The 27261-nt window shown below is 38.1% G+C and overlaps 1 protein-coding gene across 1 annotated transcript in view; it reads right to left on the reverse strand.

The window, feature by feature from the left end:
- Nucleotides 1-27261, reverse strand: part of Slx4ip (SLX4 interacting protein) — a 154433-nt gene that overhangs the window by 58904 nt on the left and 68268 nt on the right. The window contains 2 exon segments of the mRNA XM_013010634.1: nucleotides 3311-3431; nucleotides 9007-9096. Coding sequence (XP_012866088.1) covers nucleotides 3311-3431; nucleotides 9007-9096 — 211 coding nt within the window.

The raw sequence follows: 27261 nt of genomic DNA on the forward strand, positions 1-27261 counted from the left end.
ATCTGGGCAAGAATGCCATCCTATGCCAACTGATTTCCCAGTGTTTTCCTGAAGTTTTTGTAAAATGGTATGGAGCCCAATTCAAGCAAGACACTGTTACCAAGGCTATTCCTAAATGAGCAGGACACCTTGATGGGACAGATACTCTCAGAGAGAAAGAAATAACTTCTAGGAAGATTAATGACTACAACAAATGGTACCTAAAGACCACAAAAGCTCAGGACAGAGTAGTTCATCTGGTGACTAAAAGGCCAACATTTTTCCATCACTTACCACCTATACCCAGACAAGTCACTTGATCTACTGGAAGGAACAGAGAGAATGGTGACAAGGACACTTTGCAACAGTTATGGAAAAAGTTTGTATTTTAAGTGCATATTCACCAAAAAGCCCTTCAGGAGACATTCTTGTAATGAGGTAGACGAGATGATTTATCCCATGAATGCCAGCTGGTCTTTTTCCTTAGCTGTCAAAGAGCCAGTGAACAGGTTGCACAAGTAATATGGCCATGGTGGCAAAGATGAAGGTTCTATTTAGAGTGTGTAAGCTTGAGATATATCAAGTGCCTATTGTGACAGCAGCAATTAATCAGAGCCTTCTCAGCAATTCTCATAGCTCAGGTAGATAAGGCAGGGGTTGTGAGTGGACTGTATCAAACCTCTTTCATCCAGAGAAGACAAAAATCTATCTTGGGCTAAAAACAAACAAAACAAAACAAAAAACTCAAAAAGAATGTAATGGGATCTGCTGGATGGAGCATATGCAGTGCTAAACCTTAGTGAAGTAACCTCATCAAGAGTATACTAATCCCTTAGGAATGAAAGTAAAGGATCCTGATCAGCTGAGAGATTGGAGATACAGGGAATAAGAAAGACATCAACAGCAACTATTTGCTTCATAGGTACAAAAGGCAGAATGATTCTGGCATGCTACATCACATATATATTCACATATTTTAACTATGCTGTATTGGCTTTACTTAACCTATTTCATTTAAAGTGTGTTAGCAATAGTTGACTTCATAATTTAGTTGTTAAGTTAATTCTTTCTAGAGGCTTTGCATTAACTAGAGGGGGCAGAAAAACCAATCAGAAATCCTGAATCTGGAGCTGGGACTTCAGACTTGGATCATCTTAGAGGGTATGGTGAACATGTGCATTCTGTATAGTTGGGAAAACTGTGTGGTTGGAAAATAGCTTATTGTTATTTGGAAGTTCATGGAAAAAGGAAGTCAAAGGGAAAATACCATTGGGTAACTTAGCTTGTGTCCAGTCTCCCAAAATTTTTGACTTTGTTCCTGTTTTGGTAACTTTACTACATCTAATAAGTCTCACATTTACAAAGTAAGGCCAAAATTGTGCATTTGCTGACAGGCTAGCACCTAGGACAGCAGGTCCTAGTTCTGTCTTGCATTAGTTTAGATGGAGTAACACAAGGCTGTGCCCACATGCTATGCAGTCTATTTCTCTGGGCTGGAACAGACGATTCTGATACTCAGTCCCAAGCTTTCAGATGGCTCCAATGGCACATGGACAACTTGTGCTGAGACTGTTCTGTTTGAATAACTTTAGAATGTGACTCCTGGCTCTCCCTAATACCTAATACCTTTCATCAACTTCTTTACTGAAGATCCAGACCTATTCTGGTTAGTCTTAAGCAAAGAAGAAATTGAACCAAAGACATTAGGCAACTAATGCTTGCAACCAATAAGAGTTTCAAGCTGGGAACCATCTTTTTTGTGTTGTTGTTGTTTGTTTCAAAAAGCCATTTTGGCAGCAGAGGTGTGGAAGAGTTAGAAGGAAAGTCAGAAGGCTGTGGCAAGAATTCAAAAGCTGATTAAGGACTTTGCCCAATAGAAAAGGGAGTGACAACCAGAAAAAAAAAAAAAGAGAGGAAAAAAATAATAAAAAAAAGACAACTCAATACAAATCTGAAATATAAACATGTGAATCACTCAGTCAACATATGGGAAGAGAAAGATAAATAAAAATTGAGAAGAGTGCTTTTTAAAAATTTTGATCTGTTTGGCAAAAAATACAAGCATCAGTAATACCTCAAACTGGCCAAGACTTGGGAAAGACACTAAGGTAAAACTACTGAGAACTGACAAGTCTTATTGTTTTTCTTCTCTTTTTTCTAGTGATAAAGTGTTTGAATTCAGCATTTTTTTTGGGGGGGGGTCCGGTCGTGGGGCTTAAACTCTGGGCCTAGGCGCTGTCCCTCAGCTCTTCAGCTCAAGGCTAGTGCTCTATCACTTGAGCCGCAGTGCCACTTCTGACTTTTTTCTTTTTGCTTATGCTGTGCTGAGGAATCGAACCCAGAGCCTCAGGCATGCAAGGCAAGCGCTCTACCACTGAGCCACCTTCCCAGCCCAAAGTGTTTGAATTCAGGATACGGTGCTAGCTATATCCCCAGTCCTCTTTGGCTTAATTATTCTTCTGACAAGAGTCTTGCATGTTTGACCTGGCCAGTCTCAGACCACGATCCCTCTACCTGTGCCTCCCACAGAGTGTAGCCCAGGGGCTAGTTGTTGGTTGAGGTGGGATCTCAATTCTTTTTTCCGTTAGGTTGGTATTCAAAACACTTTTTATATCACTGTCTTTTTTGTTTTTTACAAGTCTATTGAAACAAACTTTGTTGTTGTTTTGTGCAGGTCATAGAGTTGAACTCAGAGCCTAGGCACTGTCCCTAAGCTAAAACTAGTCTAGCACTCTACCAATTGAACCACACCTGTATATCCAGCTTTTGGTGTTCTTGATGTTTTGGGACTGTTAGGCCTTGTCTGAGAGAGGGCTCCTCCACTGAGCCTTGTAGGATGGATGTATAATGTCACTCCTAGCCTCTACCAATTACATGCCAGTACCACTCCTCTTCTTGCCATTTACTAACTTTAGGCAATATCTGTAGACACAAATATTGCCTAGGGACAAAACTGTTTCTATTTGTGAATATATGAAATAGGATGACATATGTGAAAACATTAAAAAATTATAAAGCCCCAAATCAATTTAAATCAGTATTAATATAAATCAATCTGCAAGTTTACTTTCCCCTCCCCCCAAAAAAGCATTAAAAATTTTACAGTTTCCTTAGGAATGTTTTATTTGCTATTTTTATATATTTTTGCCTACCATTAAAAGCCCTACAGGGCTTTTTGCTTAATTCCTGTTACCCAAACAAAGTTATCTTCATTACAACATAGTTTTTAAGTGTATCATTCTACTAACATGACAGAGTCAAATATAATTGCCATCTCTACAAAGCAGAAATTTTATTTTCTTCATCCAAAATCAAAGTGCTCTGTGCCTACCTTTTAAGGACAAAGGACTGCATCTTGTGAATTCTGTACTTGATGGCTTTTGCTGTTTATGAACTTCCAAGTGTTCCTTAACTCTTGAATCAATGGCTTCTTTTAACAGCAAACAGACTTCCTAAAGTTAAAAAAAAGGATATAACTTTCTAGTTTAATGCAATGTAAAAAAAAAGTTAACATTGAACACATTAAAAGTCAATGCTAAACATTTCCTTTTGTTTGCTTTTTAATTTAGCTATAAATGTTCAAAGGAATGCTGTGTGCTAATGGATAGCACCACAGATTTAAATATGCTACTGAGGTTTACACAGAACTCCATGAAGGTTCACTGTGTGGTCTGAGAAATTAATTTCTCTCTGCTTCAGTCTTACAATTCCAAAAGGAAGATTAAAAACTCACTTCCATGTAAATGTCAGAGTACTGGGGTAATAAAATCAGCAAGGTAAAGGATATTTCCATATAATTATCAGTCAGTTGTACTGTACTGAACAGAAGAGACAAATCAAATGGAATTAGAATTGGCTGGTAGCAAGGGTCTGAGAGACAGGTCCATAGTGGCCTGACAGAGGAGGAGTCAGGAGTAGGAGCGCACTTGTCATGGGTACTGGTGGCTTAGAGAACCCTGGCTACAGCAAAGGCAATGAGGGGCAACCCCCTCTGTTTTACCAGTGTAAAATGTTTATAGATATCTTTCAGTGTGCTCCAAAGGAGCCAGAAGCAGTGATGCTTATATACAAAATTTTCAAACTTGATTAAAGTTGTTTTTTTTTTTTTAGTGTAAACACCAACATTCATTAGTTTCTGGCCTTAGTTTACAAATCGACTAGTGAGAGAAGGGCATTGAGCAGTTCAACAGAGATGCTCTGATTTTCTTCCCCTCTTGTGGATGATACTATATATGCCCACTTGTTTTCATTAAAATTATACTATCTTCATCATTACTTAATGATGAAAATAGCTTCTTATTTTCCTAAGTAGATTAATATTCAGTTACAGATATGCAGGCTTTCATACAACTTTAGCACTGCAAACCACTGTCTAATTTCTGGATACAATTGCTTATATATTTATTATTTAAAAATAACAAACAAGTCAGGTAACAGTGGCTCATGCCTGTAATCCTAGCTACTCAGCCGGCTGAGATGTAAGGATCATAGTTTGAAGCCAACCCAGGCAGGAAAGTCTGTGAGACTCTTATCTCTAATACAGTACTAATACAGTACTCAAAAGAAGCTAGAAGTGGAGCTAGGTTCAAGTGATAGAGTGCTGGCCTTGAGCAAAAAGGCTCAAGAACAATGCTTAGGCCCTGAGTTCAAGCTCCAGGACTGACCCCTTCTCTTCCTTACCCCCAATAAAAAGTTCAGTACCACTGTAATAGCATACTCCATGTAGAGTTTCCTGCTGTACAGGAACATGTAAGCTAATTCAGGAAAACAATATAAAATTGATACTTAGAGATGGTCTAATCCTAGTTCAATTCCCAAAGCCCACAGCAGGCTCTGAGTTGCCCAGGTCACCTCAAACCTGTTTCACTGGTTTCTTGCAATGTCATCTCAGGTTCATCCTGGAATCTTTATAATTACAACATGAGTAAAGCTTCTCATTGCTCTGAAGAGCAACCACAGCAAAACTTTACCTTTATTGCAAATATGTACATACAAATCTATCTATCTATCTACTTCTTAAACAGTACATAATATACTCTTAATTTAAGTCATAAATAGAGAGGGTAGTTGTGGAGGTGGGAGGGAAGGGATGGTAGGGGAAAAACAGAGGAGGAGGCAACAATGCTTGATAAGAAATGTACTCATTACCTTGCTCATGTAACTGTAACCTCTCTGTACAGTATTTCCACAATAAAAACGTAAAAAAGTCATAAATAGAAGTGTCTAGATAGAATACAAAATCCTAGTTTTCATTTTGTAGCCCCAAAGTTGCAATACCTTGTGGAATGTAGTGATATCCATTTACAGTTGAGTGTTTTAGGATTTGTTCATACAATAGAAAGGCAGCCTTGCCTTGTACTGTTGTTTTAACAATTAAAGAATTTTGCTTCACATGCAGGGTTCAACTATGACTGTGCTAGAAAATATGTGAAAGACATACATGGAAACAAGGATTGTTAAAATTTGGTCATAAATTCCCTATAAGGCTAGAATTAAAAATAATCTGACAAAAATAGATTGTAGGCCTAAACACACAGTTTCTCCCTATAGTTATGGGTTTTCTTTCTCTAAGTGAGATTTTCACAACTAAAAGGTAGACTGTACAATATGGTCAAGATGCTCTAGAAACTGACCACATCACATTCACTCACGCATCCTCTTTGGAACCAGAACAATATGAAGAAAAAAATAAACACCTGCCAGTAACATTTGAGGAGCAGATGAAAAGACCATGTCAAAATCAATGACTAACCAAGAGATGCATATGGCATCTCCAGCTCGCAGGGACTTATGTTTGCTTCTTTGAGTTTACAAATGGAACAGTTTGAGTTTGACTGTTTGGGTACAAAGACTACTTGTGGTGGACTCAAAATAAACATATGTTTAATATTTGTAATTAGTCCCTTTTTAAAATAAAGGAACAGGATATTCTTAAGACTTTCACTATATAAAGTGGCTGTTAAAATACCATTAAACTGGTTGCTCATGAGAAACACCAATCATGAGATGAAGTAATGATAAAAAGCAATGAGACACTGAACAAAAGTTATAACCTCACCTAGCTCTTCTTTCTTAGACACAACAAAAACATCATTCCAGAACAACTTTAATGTCAGCAAACATGCAGTTTAAAGGAACAACTTAGAGCAGAGGCAGCAAACCATCAACTTGGCTTTCAGGGGAGTTTGGCTGCTGACATGACCTGCTGCCACTGCAGCATGGTTCTGCAGGTCCCATTGTGTACTGCTCATCTCTGCTAGGTCATGCCTTGCTGCCCTAAATTCAGCACTAGTTGGAGCCACACAATTGTGTGTAGCACCTTGGAACAAAAAATCTAGCCTCCATGCTTTGACTAGGAAGTGGTTCATGGACTCCTAGCATTAGAATACTGCACATTAACTGACTCTTGGAAACACTGCACATAAATGACTAAATATCAACATATAAGGTCTAAAGCCAAATGGTAAAGTTGGAAGAGAAAATTCTGGTCCTGGAATGATAGATTATAGAAATCACCATCTGTGTAAATCAAGTCAGAAACTTTTCAGGTAAGGTTCCTTCATGCAAAGGATTAGTCACTTCAGGGAAATGACTTGAATCACAGGGACACATGTTAATAAACTAAAGCTTAGATTTTTATGACATTGACTGGCTTAGATTTTATGAAGTTGAGTTGACTAACTATTAAATCCTGAAGGGACAATCCAAAGTTAATTACTTGGATAAAGTCCATTATACTGAACCTTGTATATGCCTTTTCTTAGTTTATATCACTAAGTATTCTTTGCAACATAATGATAACAAAGACTTGATATTATCTTTGGCTAAAAATATATTATCCTGTAATTATTTTTCTCATTGGGGAGGTGGGTGGGAAAGTTTTAGTACTCTCCAAAAACTGACTAGGAAATAAAATTGATTGCCACTCACTATCATGAGCTGTTTCTCCATACAATCAACCTGTTGATGAAATTTACTTCTTGCTATAAAATGCAAATGAGACAAATGAATACCATGGAGGAAACAAAGTATATTGATTATTTTGAGAGTTATATAAAAATAACTACCTGACAATCTCTGTTCTCTGATAAGCAGAATCTGGAACAGGAAGTAAAGAATGTTATGGGAAGTATATGTACTTTCTAACCCTCTACCACAGCAGATGTTAATGAGATGTTAGAAATTTAGAAGCAAGAAGCAACACAGGCAGCTATCTGGCCCAACTCCTTCACTTTCTGACAAGGAAGCTGTCTTGGGAGGTTAAACATCTAGTTTGCAAGATGAACTTTGAAAAATGTAGGCTAAGAAGCACAGACTCCCAGTACAGCTGGAAATTTGAGTGTGACTTATGAATCCAACCCAAATCAACTACTAATAGTTTACTATTGACTGGAAAGCCTAATGACAAAACAGTTGATTAACACACATTATCTACGTGATATATATTACAGAAGTGAAAAGTACTCAAGAAATGCAAGAGACCATTTTCTACTGTGACACACTACTTATTGGAAGGGTAAATAGCTAACACTTGAAGTAGCTATAGCACCTCAGCTCATTGCAACAGCAGTGGTGGCATATGAAATGCCTACAGCAGAACGGAATTACTAGAACTAATCTTAGCAGTTATTATTTAATATTATATCTTTATAATTGTTTACATGTCTCCCAACCACAAATGGTGTCAGGTATAGTCCGAGTTTTGAATTTAAATAAATTTTAACTTTTGATAATCAATTTGTACATATTTTATGGTAGTAAGTAGATTTATCTTATAAATTCATAGTTTTCTGCCAATCTTTTTGCTTGTAATCTTTCTATTTAAAAAAAAATTTTTTGGTCCGATTGTGGGGCCTGAACTCTGGGCCTGGGTGCTGTCCCTCAGCTCTTCAGCTCAAGGCTAGCACTCTACCACTTGAGCCACAGCGCCACTTCTGGCTTTTTTCTTTTTGCTTATGTGGTGCTGAGGAATCGAACCCAGGGCCTCAAGCATGCAAGGCAAGCGCTCTACCACTTAGCCAACTTCCCAGCCCTCTGCTAATCTTTTTGATATTCCAAGATTACCAAGTTCATCTAAGATTTTTTTCCAAACTGTTGAAAAATCTCTAAAAATAAATTCACACTGTGGAATAGCATAAACCAAACCTGTAAGTTTTTTTTTTTCTTCTTCTTCTTTGTATTAGTCCTAGTGCCTGAACACTCAGGGCATGGGTGTTGTTTCTCAGCATTTATGCGCAAGTATAGTGCTCCACCACTTGAGCCACAGCACTACTTCTGGCTTTTTGGCAGTTAGAGATAAGTCTCAAAGACTTTTCTGTGAACCATGATCCTCAGATCTCAGCTTCCTAAGAAGCTAGGATTTCAAGCATGAGCTACAAGTACCTGGCACAAACCTGTGTTTTCAAGGGTCAGCTACTCATCATTACCCAGATATTTGCTGTAGTGACTAGCCAACATGAGAAGACACAGTGAAGTATATCTCTACTTGTCAAACATTCATGACAATTCAAGGACAATAGAAGATGGATGGGTATAATAGACGTATGTACTTTGTGTCAAACTTCACACCAGAGCCAGTGGCCCAATCTTCCTTCATATTACTCAGATCAAAATCTTTACTTACCTGAAATAACGTACATTCTTTTTCTTCCATTTTTAACACAGAATTCTTTCCCCATAATAAAAAGGTGAGGAGTTTCTAGTTTAAATAATATAGGCAGTGATGGAGATAAGCTCAGTGGTTTCCTAGTGTGTGGATAGCCCTGAGTTTCTACCATCACACCTAAAATAATAACAAACAAGAAATACACCAAGAGAGTAGCATATAAAACATATGGATGTTCTTGTTTTTGAAGGGAAAAATGTGGAAATATAGGTGTCTGTCATTGGAATACAATTGTACAACTGTTTTTCAAGGTTAAGTACTATTAAGCTTTTTCTCCATTGAGGAAAGTATTAGAAAAGAGCTAACATTTCTTCAAGCAGTTGCAGCTACTTGTGCTTAAATAGCAAAAAGCTTTGTTGTACCTCTTTCTTCTGCTCAGAAAACCAGCTGGTGTCTTTGTTTGAACCTTGTGGCAATATATGAAGATCCACCAGGATAGCAAATTTCCCACACTGAAAGACATTAATGGTAGAGTCAGTGACTATGCAGGTCATATGCAGCAAACTCACAAATTCTTAAGTGGATGTTCATTATGAACTGGAACCAAGGCTTACTACTACATGGAAATCTTACTAACCTGGGTCAGGGCTACAGGTCTAACATACTCCTGTCTTAAGTTTAACATTTATAGTAGAAATGCTAAAGAGATGTGCAAGATTTGTCAAGACAGAAACAACAAAAATCTATCTCTAAGCCACATGTTGTAAGAGGATACCAAGATATCTCAGTTAATTGGAAAACTATCACACACTGAGAGAAGTTCAACGAGTCAGTACTATACAAGTTTCTGAAACAAATTATTCTGTGCACAGCCAAGAAGAGTTATAACCTATTGCAATTTTAAAGAGACAAGACTGTGGCACACATCTTGGAAGAGAAACAAGTCCATATTAAAAAAAATGAACCAAGAAAAAGAAGGTAGAAGTTGAATTCCAATGATCAAAGCTAAAGAAACTTCCATTAAAATACATTACAAACTCTACAAGGTCTGTCTCTATTCCTATTTTACTGGCTAGCAGTTTGGAAAAATACAAATGTTAGCCATACCTGCGATCCTAGCTACTTAAGGAGACTGAGTCTGAGGATTGTGGATTAAAGACACAGCGAGAACAGGAAAGTCTATGAGGCTTCTCTCCAATTAACCAACAAAAAAGCCAAAAGTGGAGCTGTGCTCTAGTGGTAGAGCACAAAAAGAGCTCAGTAAGTGTCCAGGCGTTGAATTCAAGCCCCAGCACTGGCACAAAACATTTTCTAAAACAGTAAAAATAAAACTGTCCAATATGATAGCCAACAGCAATACATAGCTACTGGGCACTGAAAATGTGACAATTGTGACTTAGAGGCTAATGGTTTTTTTTTTTTTTTTTTTTTAAAGTTGGTCATGGGGCTTGCACTCAGCCTGGGTGCTGTCCCTGAGCTCTTTTGTTCAAAGACAGAGCTCTACCACTTTGAGCCAGAGCTCCACTTTTGATTTTCTGGTGGTTAATTGGAGATAACTCTCACGGATTTTCCTGCCCAAGCTGGCTTTGAACCACGTTCTTCAGATCCTAGCCTCCTGAATAGCTAGGATTAAAGGCTTGAACAACTAGCACTCAGCAAGGCTAAATTTTAACTTAACTGAAATTTTATTTAAATAACCCCATGTGGCTAATGGATCTGTACTGGCCAGCAGAGCTGCAGATCCTGTGAAAAATTGTAGGCTCACGCTTTATGAATAATTTTTGAATATCACAAGGTAACTATGAACAAATTACTTTGCAATGGGATGGACAATACAATCACAGATTTGGAATGTCTAAGATACAGATTTAGTTTATAAGTTACAGGGAAAGCTACTTCTGTACCTCTCTGGCTAAGCAGATTATTTTTAGTTGTGTGCCAAAAGCAATGGTGAAAAGAAAGTAGTTTCAACTAGTGGTGTTAACATAACAGACAAAATGAAACTTGATGTCTGAGCATTATCATATATAAAATTTAATTTAAGATAGATTATAGAGCTAAAAACCATTATTGTGACAGAATCCAGGCAGAAATAAATGCTGAAGGAAAAATTCTTTAGCAGGGCATTCTCAAAATTAAAACTTTTGCAATCATAAAAGCATCATTGGTAAAATGAATATGTATGCCATTGACTGGAAACATGTATTCATTAATGCAGGTGTCTAACACAAAGGACTGCTATGCAAAAGATGTAAACTATTCCTACACAGGATTTAAAACAGATATTGCAGATGGGAACAGATATTGCACAAATATGAAAAGTGGCTAATTAAGTCCATGAAAAAAGTACTTGATGCCATTGGTCATCAGGCAAATGTAAATTAAAACCACTAAGAGATACAGCTACAACTGCTACAACATACAGCTATCAGCATGACTGAAATAAAAAAGACTGATACAACACCAAAGGTGAGTAAGGATAAGTAGTGATCCAGACTCTTATAAATTGCTAATGGAAACATAAAATGCATCAGCCACTTTGGCAAACTGTCCATTTCTTACAGCTAAAAAAAAATATATTTATTTATGGATTGAATCAACACTTCACTTCCACCCCACACATATGTCTAAGAAATATGAAACTTTTGTGCAAAGATGTGTTTGCAAATGTACTTGACATAAAAACAAAATTGCAGACAGCCTAAAAGCCCAGCAATAGGTGACTAGCTGACTATTGTATGTACACAATGGGATTCGAATCACCCAACTATTGATAATAAACATGGATTTGTCTTGAAAGCATATACTAAAAGAAAGAGCACAAAACAAAACAATGCATACCATATGATTCAATTTTCTGAAATTCCTAAACTGCTTTTGTTACAATCAAAGCAGTGACTGATGGCCTAGTGAAATGACAAGAATGAACTCTGTGTCCTAATGGGGTATCTTAGGCATACACTGAAAGCAGTACAGTTTACTGAATATAAATTAATGTCAGTAATAAGATTTTTTTAGTACTGAAAATACACTCATATTTGTTGACAGTTAATTTAGTATGTAAGTATTATATTCTCAAAATGTATAGGTATTTTTATGGTTTCCTATGGTATCAGAAGTAAACTGTAGCTTCTATGCTGCTGCAGTTCCGTGTGTTGCAACCAGGCCTTCGTTTTAATGAAAGAGAATCAAAGAGAATATTAGAATGCAATAAAAAATATCAGTGTGTCACATGTTAAGGTTGAGAACTGTTTTGTTTAATGTAAGCATGTGTATAATGACTTATAATGGAAAGCCTATTTCTTATCATGGGCTGTGGTTTTAAAAGCTTGGAAAAACCATACTCAAGTTATGTTGTTAGGGTCAAAATTTCAACTGCTAATCACAGTTAACCTTTAAGGAGTATGCTGCCACCAGGTGGAGGTCCCATGCCACAACGACATGATCTTAGGGAATATTAACCTTCTATGGTGCCATGGACCACTTACTTCAGGCAGCTGTTAAGATGATAAAATATAGTCAGAATGTTTTTAAATGCTTAGAACACAATACATGGGATTTAAAAAACTGAATACAGTGATTACAGTTATCAAAACTTAAAAAAATAACAATTTGTGATATAATACTGTATATATATGCCCATGAAGGCACTAGCACCTGTGGGATAGTGGCAGGTTTAGTAGCTGCTATAAATCAAAAGTGTTTGTGGCAGTCTCAGCCATCAGCAACAACTGCAATATAAAAAGCTGGGACTTCTATCAGTGACAAATATTGCTAATACCACTGTATATTTTTAAATTCTTTTTTCATAATAAAAGAAAAACTACACCTATTAGAACTTAGTCAACATAATAATGTAACTTTTTCTCTTCTCCTAGCCCATAGAAGACTGAGGTTTCAGTAGTTATAAAAGCCCTCCAAAGAATTGAGCTGTGTCTCTGCTACATTTTGCTCAGGTTTCCTGAAGATGTCCCCCAATTCTTGTCTAAACCAAGTTCTCTACTACTCCCTTTATTAGCAAAAGCAACCCTTAGGATGCAAAACAGTTATTAAAAAAAAAACTAATGCTTGAATAATTTGGACTCAAAGTGTTATGGCCACTTCCTAAAGAATTACATTGGTCCAGTATGTCTTTTCTAATCAGTTTGTGATTTCAATCATAATAAACCATTAAGTCTGCTTGTAAGAAAACTGATTAGAATATCTTTTTCTTTCTCACTGAATCTTACTCCAGTAATCCAACTTGCCTGGGATTCTACAATATTCTAGCATTAGGCTTGTAGTCTCTTCCCCGTGCAAAAGCTTTCTCAAATTCCCAAACTAATCAGAGGCATTTTGCCTTTCTAAGGTTCCCTATTCTCAAAGCTTTGTTGGTTTTTTTTTTCTCCCAAGGGTAGACAGAAGTGAAAAAACAAAAAACAGAAACCACAAAGCTTCCAACACAGCAGGCAGCACAGCACCCTCCTTTTCTTCTCCACAGCAATTAAGAGGAGGTTCCTTTAACTCCCAGAAGAAGAACTCTCCAGCTCTCTAGGAAGAGGAGCAACACAATAACCATCACTTTTTTCTCAGGCCTGAGCAGCTCATTTTATAGAAGCCAACTTACCTCTTCACCAGCTCAAAGGCTAGGAGACACACCCTTGTATACCACACACTGGGCTGGACAGCCCAGGGGCTGGTCCTGCTTCCTCTCACTTTCCCCTCCACTTCCTGTCCAACCATTCCCCTGACCAAAATCCTGGGAATCACCCCTAATTCACCAAGGTTTTTTTTTGCCAAAACCCTGGGAGTCACCCCTAATAAGCTCCCCTTTCCTAGCCTTTCAGTATCAGCTACTGCATCTTACCAGTTTCATTTTATTTTGTGAAGTTCTCAGGTACAACCTTATTTTGCTTCATTGCTCATCTCCTCTCCCACTTGGAATATTAGAACCATCTTTAATGGTGTTCTAGATGAACCTTAATGCTGCTTCCAAGACAAACGACCATGTGAATCAGATTCAGTACCAATGCACTCCTACTGCAGCTCGGAGCACGTCAGGAGCCTCTCATGGGAATGAAGCCCACCTCTCCCTTACCTCCCCTGCTATGCTACTCAGCACAGGTCCCCTGCACAGAAGGCCCCTTGCTTTATCCCTTGCTTAGTAAACTCATACGTACTCTAGAAGCTTAGCAGAAGCATGGCTGGCTCCATGAAGTAAAGATTCAAGGGTTCCAACCCCTGCCCCCTACTTCTCTGTAGTAAACTTGTTCTCTATATGCTTATGGACTTCTGTATTACAAGACTGGTCATGGAGGGGCCCCCTTAGCTAGACATGAGTGCCACTGGAAACCATTCCACACCTCTGTTGACTCTGCTTCTTTAGTGATTAACAAACACAGTTAGAATTCACAGAACACCCAAACAAATGACAGAATAGAGTATGAGAAGGAAACAACTTCTTTGAGGTTATACCGGCAACAGAGTGACAGACTGAGGAATCAAATATAGATTTGTGATACTCGAAAGTCTACTGTCACACAGCACTTTGAAGAAAATCACCCCTCTCCCCAAGGAAAGCTGCCCTGGACATAATTCTAGACTCCTTGTACGGGCAAATTTAAAGCTGCTAGCCTGGAACCTACCCTCCTTCAGTCTAGAACTGGCTTCCTACATCATTTGGGGTAAACAATGTGGCCCTTCAGGCCTGGTGACTGCACCAAGGGTTCTGAATGAGGTCACTCATCACTTTCCCTGTGCAGCTGAGCTCCATGTGTGAATAGAAGTATGGAGAGCTTCGATGTTGAATGTGCTAAGAGGTACCATACTGGAACAGGAGTGCTGCAAGAGGAGAAGTCCCACTACAGAGAGACAATGTAGGCAGGACTGTTAGGAAGAAGCAAAGATGGGAAGAGGAAAACAATGCCGCAGAGCATGAGGACAGTATGTCATACAGGACTTTGACTAAGTAGAGTTGTTGGGGTAGAAGACAGGTCTTCTCACACTGAGAATCTGTAGCCACAGTAGGGACTATGGTTTCAGTGGTTGTGTGTCTACCTAGCAAGCATGAAGCCCTAAGTTCAAAAGCCAGTAAAGTGTGCATGCGCAACACACACACACACACACACAGAGTCAACAAACTAAGCACAATATACTGTCAATGTACCCCCTTGACTTACTCATATAACGTATTGGCCCCAGCTTGAAACTAACATTTAAGAAATCATTCTTTTGGAATAAACTAAACTCTCTCAGTCCATTTGTAAATATTTACTAATGGTGAAAAAGTTGGTAATAACAATAGTTAAGATTAGTAGGCACTAAGTTAACTAGGTACTAATTATGTGCCAAAGATTGTACCAAGCCCTTTTCTGTACATTATTGCATTTAATTCTCATAACACCCCAGAAAGGCAGAAACTACCTGGTGTTCTGGAAACACTGAGAAACTTAAGAGTAGTCTTTCTGATTTAGAATATCCCTGGTAATCATGGCTGAGTTTTGTTTGGTGTGGTATCTTGCCAACCTGGCAATACTTGTCAGGGCAGGTACAAGGAACATACTATAATCTAATTATTAGACAGCTTGAATCTGACATCGCAACATAGAGGCTAGAGAAAGCCCTCTGATGCCAACTAGTGAACAGCTTGCAAAAACTGTGAAGTCCTTCTGATGATGCGCAGATTAGAAAGAAAGAGCTGTATTGCCTCCCTTTTCAGAATGTACAATGAGTGGACCCACCAACTCTCCTTCAAGAAAACTTACACTATAAGATCCCATCTCCCTGCTGTTTTTGTTTGCTACAGTTCATTTGGAATCTATCTGCACATATAATGTCTATGCAGACATTAATGGAAAGGTCTCAAGAGCCTCATATGAAGTCTAGCAACTGACCATGGGCCACACAAGCACAATGGTAACACTTACATTTCCTGATGTGCTGACCTTTGTGGACATGTTAGTATTGGTAACCCACGATGGTGAATGCTAGTCATGTCGTTGAAATCACCGTAAGAACTACTCTACTCAGTAGAGAAGACAAAGAGTATTAGAGAATTTAAGCTCAAACTAAAAAGGCATGGCGGGAGATCAGTGAAAATTAAAAGAATGATCTATGAATGAAAGAAAATGGTTTCTGATAAATAAAATGTAAACAGAAAAATTGAGGTCAATGAAACAACAACTAGGTGGATTGGTCACCATTAGGAGCTATAACCATAGGAGTCATTAATGGTCCAGGAGCCATTAATGGTCCAACATCATACAGCAGGATGGGAAAGACTCTTTTCCTTTATCTTATCAATACTTATGCATGAAGGCACAGTGAACATGTCTATGAAAAAGGTGGCTAGAGTTATACAAGTAGATATAGTGAATATCTGGGGTAACAAAAACACTAGACATGAGGGAAGGAGGTTTTAAAACCAAATGCCTGTGACTAGAAGTGATGAGAGAACTCAAAACAGATGCTATATGTTAAAAACATACTTTTGTTGTATTTACATGCCAATATTTGGCTTCCAAAAAACAAACAGATCAAGCACAGAAGTAATATTAGTTAAAAGTGTGAGTGTACAGCATAATGTTGTGGCCATCAATGGTAGTAACTTTATAGTAAGTGCCTTTAACAGTAGTGGCTCAAATAAGTAATGGAATGAATGAGTGTGCTTTATGCAGTTAGTGTTCACATACCTTTGATGCTCAAACTGAGATAAGCTCCCGCATAATCAAGTAAGAGTGACCAAGCAATTTTTAAAATGGCATCATGAAAATCAGGTGAGAAAGAAAAATAACTAAGTTAAAATAAAAGAAAAAATCAAGAGTAAAAGAATATTAATGGGGATTTTAAGATGGAAGAATAGTCATTTTCAATTCTTAAGGATTAGAGAGTTAAGTGAAGCAGAGCACCTATAAGGAGATAAGTTTAGTACCAACTAATAAGAGTTTTAGACCAGCAGGGCTTTATAGATAGGAAATGAACTTACACAGGAGATTATAGGATTAAACACTGAACCTAGAGGACTACATTGTACCAACACAAAGAAAGACAGAGGTCTTTCACTGTGAGAGGTAATAAAAATCACAGAAGACATGATCTGCTGCCATGATGGGTAAGTCACTGCAACCATCCAGTGCTCTTGGATACAGGCTTTATTTTATTTTTCCTTCTTTTTAAAGAGGGTATCCCTAAGATGTGAGCTTACTGACCTCAAGAATCAGACTTGTCTTCTAAGAGACATGTTAACATAAAAAGCATGGGCTTTAGAATCATGCAGATATAGATTCAAACATTAACTGTCCCTTTTCTTGGTCAGTCCTGTGAGCTAGGACAAGTTTCTAGGCTTCTCTGAATCTTAATCCCCTTATCTGTAAAATTAGAAATAATGTCATTCCTTGCAGACACATGCTTTGTTATTCCAAGAGAACTGAAAGAGAAAACAAAGAGTTAAATGTTAACAATCAGTAGTTAACTACAAAATGGGAGGAGTTAACAAGTAAATGGCATAATTCTCAGTTTCAGTATCTCAACCAATGAATGTGACAAAATTGGTCAGCACCATCCGGTAACTTTCTATGATTATAAAGATGTTCTAACCTGCAGTGTTCGAAGTCTTAACCTAATTAATTGAAACTGGTTAATTTCTTATTGATCTCAAGAACTGTGTTTAGCTAGCTGACTATCAGTGTAGTCAGTATAACATAGCTTCCCCAAAGTGACTCCTGGGTAAGAGATCCTGGTTCTATTATTTTAGTGAGAGTAAAACCACAAACAGCCAACAATATTGGGAACCCCATAAAAATAAGTGCTGGGTGATGCAAGGGGATTCCCATCTCACAGGGAATTCCAGAACACTCCTCAGCACTGCATGTGAGGGAATGGTAGGGACTAACCTGGGAAATTTCTATAAACTTTACTAAGGAAGGTGTTGATCCGATAAAACTGTCTCATTTAAAGGTGTTTTACTCATAAATAGAAGATAAGGTAATAAAAATTGTTACTGAAAGATTAAGAAGTTTAAGTTCCCCTTCATCATTCACTTGGATGCTGGTTTACCAAATCAGAAGTTGAAATGCAAGTATAATTTTTAAAGTCAGCTATTATATGATTATCTGTTGGTTTTGCTGGGAATGACCACCACAAGTCTAGGGCTAAATTTCTCTCCCTCCTCTGCTCTGAACTCAAGAAACAATCCTCTAACTACTTTCATCCCTGCAAGAAAGTCTCTTATACAAAAGGAGCAAGAGTTCAAAGGAAATTTTCAACCAATTCATGCCTAAGGCAGGAAACTGAAATCCAAATGGAATAGAAGTATGTTAGACAAACACAGTCTAGTCTGATGGTGAGAGCTGAGATTTTCTTCTTCTGATCCATTTTTAGAGAACTATAAAGAGGAATAAAAGACAGTGGTTAATTGGTCACAGGACTTGAGAGCCACCTCTACTTTTCTTTTCTCATTGACTGCTGGGAATAGCACACTCTTCAAGGAATGCTCAAAGGAGGAACGTGCTGGGACAGGAGACCCTTGATGAAATGGCTTCAGAAGCTACAGATCATTAATTAAGAAATATTGAGAGTGAGGTTGAAAGCTTAACTGAAAAGAGTAGGAGGGATAACTCAGTATCAGCTGCCACCTACACATTACCAATTAAAGCTTATAAAGGCTCTTAGTGGAAACTTACATCTCTCCAGCACCCTCCTCTTGGTAAATGAAGAGTCCCCTGAGACAACTGAACCTCAAATACTATAGCACTGGCTTTGGAGTAGTATTGAAAACATACACTGATATGCCCTGGAGTCTCAGGATTCTATGTCTTCTGAGCACCACCTGCAACAGTGTTTCTCAAACTTCTTGGTGGATTAGATTCATCAGAAGGGCTTAATAAAAACACAGATTGCTAAGCTCACTTTGAGGTAAGGCCTCAGATGGACTGAAAATTTGCATTTTTAATTAATTAATATTTCAAATAGTTATCTTTAAATACTTATACAAAAAGGTTTCGATTCAATGTTAGTTGAATGTTAGCTTACGAGTACAGTGCATCTTGACCAGTGTTACCCTTTCATAATTAAGAATTTGCATTTTTAGCAGGATCTCAGGTAATGGTGATATTACTGGTCTATAGAACACACATTAATGACCACCAGTATATTTGAAAAAAACCTCCGTCCCAGTTCTACCTGATTCTCATATTTCTGGCTGGGCTGAGATCTATTGTACAGTTGCCTTTAACAATTTACATGTATCTGAACAATAAATAATTACTACCAGTTTTAAGTAAATTCCATGACTTTCAACGTTATTTTAAAAAAGGAAAAGGAAAATGTAGAATAATATTTTGGCCTTCTTTACAAATTAGAGGTAAAAAATGTTGATCCTAGCATCTCTTTGAGACCACCAACTGTTAGCGATGGTTGTTTGTTAGTTAGCTATTTTTCTTCCTCTTTTGTGGGGAGGGCAGAGTTTGAACTCAGCTTTATGCTTGCTAGGAAAGTGCTGTCACTTGAGCCAATATCAACCTTTCATTTTTTTCCCTTCCTTCCTTCCTTCCTTTTCTTTCCCTTCCTCATTTTTCCTCCCCTCCACCCTCCTCTCCCCTTCTCTTTTCTTTCCCTTTCTCTCTCTTTTTATAAACCAAATGATAATGAGCCTCTTCTCACCAGAAAACATGCACTGCACTCCACTGCTACTTAGATCAGATTCTCTGCAGCCTTGCTAATTAGAAGTGAAGACCTATGAACACTAATAAATTCTGCTTATTTACAAAATAGGGTAGGCAGTAAGTGATAAAATTTGAAGTGAGGATCCTACTACAAGAAGTTCAACAACAGGTAATACTTTGTAACACAATGTCTTCTAAAGTGTCTACCCCGATCTATCTTCTATGCTTCAAAAGTTCCTTCTCATTTCTAGATAAAATTCTACTTTCCCTCACTTCTATTTATTTGTGATTTTCCTATTTCATTCTTCCTTTATTGTCTCTGCCTTGACATAGGAAAAAGAAAATTTACAATGAATTTTTCTAATGAAATAAAACTCTATGGTGCCCATTCCTAATTTCACAAATGGGGCAAACTAAGTACTTTTCTTTAGTAGGAAAAACAAGTTGAATTAGTTTTGGTGTGTGCTTCCTGATCAACTCTCTCTTAGGCACTTGCCCTTAACAAGAAACTTGCTCCTCCCCCTTAATTCCTGAAGTCAAAGAATCTTCAAGCAAATAGATATGGTGTGCCATAAATCAGCACCTACTGGTAAAGTATTAGCTAACAATGCAGCTTACTTCAAAATAATAAGACTAAAGGAAAATATCCTGCAGATTAAAAAAAAAAATCAGAGGGTGAGATTTTTTTGCTCCCTAACCCTTCTATTCACTGTCTGGAAACATCCAGGGCTGTCCAAACTGGCATCTAGTGGATGCCTCTAGGAATGCTATTAAGCATCTCTATTGCACAGCACAGCCTCTACCACCAGAATCATATATGTGGTCCAACCCATTATTAGTGAGGATGTAGAAACACTCGTCTAGAAGCTCTTACATGCAGAAATGGTCCAGAGTCAAAGAACTACTTCAAAATCAGCAGCTAAAGAGTGCACCAAAGCAACAAATGGGTCTTCTTAACCTTACCCTTGCTAGAAATTGTCAGTGAGGGCTTTGTTCATGCAGACAGCTTCATTTGATAGAAAAAATAATCCCATTATGTGAATCATCACTTCATCAACTGGAGGACCGTCCCCATCCTATAGCATTCTTATACAGTTCACTTTTAACAAAGCAATGAAGAAAAGGGAGAAAGGAAGGAAGGAAGGAAGGAGTGATGGAAGAAAAAAGAAGTATTCTTGTAAAAGTAGGAATTATAACATTTTAGAAATAGACTATAATCTAAATGACAGCACTGTCCCTTCCCCTAAGGAACTTCGTAATGTAACCTTTGTTGTTTTGGGGAAGTTTTTAGAGAAGCCTTTACAAAAGGGTAGATGGGCAGTACTTAAGGATTCTTCTCATGTATCTTTAGTATTATAATGAAATAATACCAAATTTATTTTTTATTGCTAATCAATTCCTATAAAATATTGATTAAATGAAATGTAAATATCAAATTGATCCAGCTTTAAAAGACCAATATCATGATTTTTGTTCCTTAATAGTGAAATTCAGCAAGGGGGTCTAGATTTTGTATATAATAGCATCCTAATGGGCCAACTAAAAATCTTCATTTTAAAAGGGATATATTAAAGAAGTACTTAACGTCCTCACAAAGTAATTTTCCTCTAAGTATGCACAATGATGCCTTTAAATAGCAAAATTCATATTATTTACCTGAGTGCTTACCTCCTTCCCTTCCCTGTTGAGGAAGTGAAGATAGCAACCAAAGACTGATCAAAAAATAAACACCAGATAGGACAACAGGGTCTGTTCTTGAAGTAGTTATCAAATAAACCACAATAGGAACCCCACATTCACATTGCTCATTCCCAATGGAGGTAATTATTGCAACATATTCTAAAACTTTACCATGTAACATAAACTCTCTCAGTTATGAATTGTGTAAATATGTCACCAAGAAATGCTAAAATGCCCCCTATTGAATATGAATTGTTTATCCCAGGCCTATAGTGTTCTGGGCTCTAATGCTTTAGAGATATTAGATACTAAAATTTGATTAAAACCATATTCCTTGCCTTGCTGCCATTATCAATGATGCAAATTCACACATGTGTTAGCTAATGAAGCAGCTAGACAGGGTTTCACAGGCAGGGAAAAGGCCGAAAGAAATATTTTTGCCAAAGAGAAAATGTCCAAGTGTGGAAAATAATATGGAAATCCAAGGTAGTCCACACAAGCCAACATTGTAAATAAGGTTAGACTCTCACATGGCTCCATGGTCTGAGTATACATTACATTTTAATCCAAACATTCATTATGATATAGGGATTTATGCCAGCTGGCATCACAGAATTGACCAAAGTGAAAAACGAGCTTGAGTTGTTTTTTTTTCATTATAAAACTCAGTGCATTTGTAGCATTAGCCCCTTACCAGAAGAGGGCAATGGTGGCCTGGCTGGCATTCCTAACAAAGTTCAGAGTTAGCTAGCCTTCAAAGTGTTACCTGCAATGGGAAGCAGACCTCAGGAAACAGCATGGGAAGTGCTGAAGTCATTCAAGCAAAGACAGCTCTTCGCCTGTCCTTTCCCTTGTGTGGATGAACAGATTGCTAAAAGAGCAAACCACTCCAATATACTTCCAACTAATGATACCTAAGAACTGCTCAATGAGAGCTACCTACATTTTAAAGTTGCACTGCCATAGTAGCTACATGACACATTCATATTCCCCAAAATAAGATGCTCTGAATGGAGAATTACAATTGCAAATTATAGGTATACACAAGCCAGTCTATTGACTAATAAAAAATTTTCCTCCCTTTCAGCAGTCTCTAGCTCTTGTCTCTGCTTCCTTTTTTTCTTCACTTGTGTTTCCAAGCTCATCTTTCCAGGCAGAGTGTTTATTGCCAGCTCAGGGTCTTCAAGCTTTCTCTAGGCAATGTAATCTACACCCTGCTCTCTTGGACAAACCATTCATTTGCGTTGTGATGCGGGCTTATTCAACATGTATCTTCCAAGCATATGCATTTCTAGTGAAGGAAAAGGCTTATTTTTTAATATTTCAATTATTTTTAAAAAGGGGACAGTGAGTAGTAGGTCGAAGGCAGAAAGAGGAGCATGAATGTACAGGTAACTTGGAGGGGTATTCTCTTGTGGTTCGGGAATTCAAGAAATGAATAAGGCCTCTTTAGTTTTATACCTTGACTTTCAACCTGCCCCCCGTTTGCATGTTCCACCTAAACCTGCTATTCCCCATTCTGGCTCAGCCAGTGGCACCTTCCTAACTCAGGAACTAATGGCATGTAGCAAGGGTGGATGTGCATGCCTGTCCTGGAGTTCTACCCCACATTCACTACTCCATCCCAAACCACTTGCAATAGGCCTGTCCTGCCTGGCCTACTGCAATAACCTTCTGGGGTTATCTAAATTAATCTACCTTCAATCTGTTACCAGTCCATGTTGTTAGTTATCAACAACTTCTTCCAGTCCCAATCTCCCACCCCACCTAAAGACCTTTCGAAGGGCCTTTCACTACTCCCCCAAAATAACGAAAGCTTACTGTGGGGTCTGTGAGAGGCTGATCACTCATTTCCAATTTCCCAAGTCTTTACTTTTTGTACCTTATGTCCTATTATTCAGGAATAGTTATTCATAGTACCTCTTTTCTGCTTCTGAAAACAGCCTCAATTTTCATAATTCACTTCATAGTCTGCTTACCTGCAAGCTTGTGAGAGGCTGGAGCCTGCCAGATCTTGGAACTCCATGTAAATCTACCATCCTATTCGCTGCTCTGCTCCAGCCCTGCCAGCCTTTGCTCATTCACTAGTTTGTAATTTACTGCATGTACACTGGACACCAGCTTTGCTTAACACAGAGCAAAACAAAACAGGACCTTGGCTGATGCAAGGCACTTCCTCCTCTGCCTTTACCCCACCTCCCTATGTGCTCACATCAAAGCCTCCTTCAGTCTTGACTTGAAGGTTCTTCAGGAAAACTTTTTAAAGTTCCAGATCTGGACAATCTTCCCTTTCTGGGACCGACAGTATTATGCTCCTCTTTTTTTTGTTGTTGTTGTTGATCATGGGGCCTGAACTCTGGGCCTGGGCGCTGTCCCTCAGCTCTTCAGCTCAAGGCTAGCGCTCTACCACTTGAGCCACAGCACCACTTGTAGCTTTGTCTGCTTATGTGGTGCTGAGGAATCAAACCCAGGGCCTCATGCATCCAAGGAAAGCACTCTACCACTGAGCCACCTTCCCAGCCCTATGTTCCTCTTTTTGAAACTCTGTTTCAAGTCTGTGGTTTTTCTTTTTGCTGTATGTTTGGTCTGTTAGCCAGTTTCTTCTTGAAGATGAGATCTGCAACTATTTTTGTTAGATATTGATCCTCCAAGCTTAACAGTACCTGACCCATAGGTGTTCAATTAGGTATTATAGAAAGGAAGGAAGGAGGCCAGGACTGCACACTTACTCCCAACTCAGGGCAACTCCTGGCTTCTAATGAAGCTCTGATGGTGCCCATGATATTGTCCAGAATGCTCCAAGACACAAGCTGGTTTAAGGAGTCTGGCAAGAAGCAAAAGCCATTAATCTCCTCCATCATCCTCACCACTTTTCAACTCTGCGTCCACATAGATTCTCATTCCCAGCAATGGACTGCACAGAGATCCACCAGGGAAACCAAAGACAAAGAAAAAGAAGGGCCATGTGAGCACCAAGGAGAATAGAATTAAAGGAGAAAAAAATCATTACAGGAAAATTGAGAAATGTTTTATATAAAAGGATTGCACTATCCAGAAGAAATGAGTAACAAAACTTCATATACCAATCTTTTTCTCAAGACTGACTTATCCCAAACTACTCTTCATTTCAAAAGGGATCTTTCTGTGTTATGTGCACAAATACTAGGTTTACTTAGGCAGCTTTCCCAAAGAGAAGTAGTTTCTCTGTCGAAAGAAAAAAATACTGCTTGACATAAAAAATTTATTTTTTTATCAGCTTCTACTCATTCTAGATTAAAACTTCACAGTCTAAATTTTAGCATGGGTATATGTACTGTTGGGGGACATTAAAAGACTACCAATCTATTTAAGATAGCTTTTATATCATACTCTGTCACCAAGGAGGGTAAGATAAGATGGGGACCATAGATGGGTGTGTGTTATTATGAATTAAACCACAGGGACAATTCCCTGTACCATACCATTGGACCATGTCCCAGTGGAGAGACTGAGTCAGGAAAGTCACCCATTCACATTCTTCATATGAAGAGGGGACCCTCAACCCCTCAAATCACCTTCCCAGAGAGCACTTCCATGTATTTACCTAGTGAGGGTGCTATAAAGAATTGTAAAAAAATTGAAACATAATACAAATAATAGTTATATAAACTTGTGAAGAATGATTAAATTGAGATTATTCACATTATCTATTCCCCTCATACAGTTAACTTTTCTTTATGGTGACAACAATCTTTTATTAGTGTTTTCTTTGTTGTTGCTGATGTTATGTTTATGCCATTTTGTTTATTGAATCCAAGGCTTTTGTGCATGGTGGGTAAGTGCTCTGCCACTAAGCTACAACCTAGCCCCCCACATCCCTTTTCTTGAAATAATAGCACAGTACTATTAAAAAAATATCCTGAGAATCCAATGTGCAAATACCATCCACATAGATGCAGAAGCTTGTTCTTCTGAAGCACAATGTTTGCTTGTTTCAAAGGCTCCAGCTGCTATTGTCTGGTACACCAAACTTTCCATGGGGTGCTACCTGTCTTTCAATTCAAATTCAGCTTCAGCATTCTTCCTTTAGTGAGGTCTCTGATCAATCTATCTATATTGAAACCACCCTCAATCATTAGCCACCAAATTATTTATCTTTTGTTTTCTTCATTATACTTCTCAGTACTAGCTGTGTATTCCTTATTTTGAAAAGTGCTTCAGATTTCAAAATTTTTCTTCTGACTTTGGAATCACCACATAGACTTTACATGGTGAGAATTCATAATCTGAAAAAACAAAACTCAAACCTACTGGAGCATGAAACCAGCACTGGAAGTTAGAAATTTTCAATTCCAGATTTGTGGGTTAGAGGATATTCAACTTTATCTGAAACTATCTTGTTTCTCCCGAAGTGTACATATTATCTTAGGTTGACTAAAATGTCACCTTCATGAACAAGGGACTTCGTCAGTCTTATTCAAAATCATGTCCGCACATTAAAAATCATCCCTGGCACAACAAGGGATAAACATTAACAGACTAGATGTAAGTTTTTAAAAACTACAAGAGAAATGGAAGAGACGTACAAGAGTGAACACACTTCTTTCATCCCTTGTTAGACATATGAGGAAAAGACAAATATGACTGCAGAGTATATATAATACCCCAAACACTGTCCAATGAAAATATAAAGTATGCCACCTTCAAACATATCTGAAATAGTCTTTGTACCCCTCAGTCTAAACTTCCAAGTTCCCAAATGAATCAAGACTTCTTTGTCAAGGCAGGGCAGATATAAAGTGAGGGTGAGGGCTTGATTTTCTAAAAGGACATAGCAGCCAGAGACTAAGAAGTCTGACCCCACCATAAGCTGTGCAGTTACCCAATATCTGTTCATTGGGCTTCTCCAACTTTAAGTCACATTGCTCAGCAGACTCTGTATAGACTACACAGAAAGATGTAATTTAGTAGCACATAGTAATCCTAAATATGTGTATAAAGCTGAGGATTCACATTAGTGTAATGGTGCAGATCTGTAGTCTCAGCTACTAGAGAGGCTATGGTGAGATGATCACTTGAGACCAAGAAATGGAGAACATCTTGGACAATATAGTGAAATCTCAGCTCAAAACAAACAAACAAACAAGGAACGGAGGATCCCACAAACATACACTCCTTAAACCAATGATATGCTCATGTCTATTATGGTAAGTTGTGTTCATTAGGCTATTCCATTTATACTTGTATGTGGAACCCAGCTGCAGCATTGCTTCTTTGGAAAAGCATTGGTAACTGTTCATTTTCTTTTTTTTTGGGGGGGGGTCCGGTCGTGGGGCCTGAACTCTGGGCCTAGGCACTGCCCCTCAGCTCTTCAGCTCAAGGCTAGCGTTCTACCACTTGAGCCACAGCACCTACCTCCGGCTTTTTTCTTTTTGCTTATGTGATGCTAAGGAATCAAACCCAGAGCCTCAGGCATGCAAGACAAGCACTCTACCACTGAGCCATCTTCCCAGCTCCTAACTTTTCATTTTCTATCTAATGTCAACTTAGGGAACTAAAAATCCCTTATAAAAATTTTACTTCTATATCAAAATGAGTTATTTTCTCTTTATAATTAAACTAGTTTTAAAGTGAAATGGAAAAAAAACTTACAGCCTCTATAACAAACCCTTATACTCATGTCATAAATAATTTATAGCAAGATAGTTGCTTCTTAGTGGCAGGCTCACATTTCCACTTTAATCAAAACTAATTTTGGTATCTATTTCTCAATTTATATGTGGCTAGGGAGCTTATCACATGAGCCTTCAGACTCCTTCATGGAAATGGGCATGCTTCCAACACTCCAAAAATATCAGGACGTTATTAGCCACTGGTAACCATTTTCTTCTACCCTCTTATATTTCTAACTTTATCAAAGTTAACAGCTTGGTAGTAGCTTCAGAAGAAAGTCAAAAGCTAAAAGCCACAAAACACCAATGATATGTTTGCTGAGATTTCCAAATGTGTCAACAGATTTTATAAAGGAAAAAAAAAAAAGCTCAGATTCTCTGAGCTATGTAAACATACAAACTCATACCAGAAACATAAAGACTAGACAATAAGTGCAAATCTCAACCAATGTATTAACAGATGCAAGTTATATCAATTGTACTGTTTTGCCTTACTCTGGAGATAGGCAAGAAAGGTATAAGATTTTTTCACAGGGCTGGGAAGGTGGCTCAGTGGTAGAGCACTTGCCTTGCATGCATGAGGCCCTGGGTTCGATTCCTCAGCACCCCATAAGCAAAAAGAAAAAAGCCAGAAGTGGCGCTGTGGCTCAAGTGGTAGAGCGCTAGCCTTGAGCTGAAGAGCTGAGGGACAGCGCTCAGGCCCAGA

Source organism: Dipodomys ordii, unplaced genomic scaffold (assembly GCF_000151885.1).
Source record: "Dipodomys ordii isolate 6190 unplaced genomic scaffold, Dord_2.0 Scaffold13, whole genome shotgun sequence".
NCBI lineage: Eukaryota > Metazoa > Chordata > Mammalia > Rodentia > Heteromyidae > Dipodomys > Dipodomys ordii.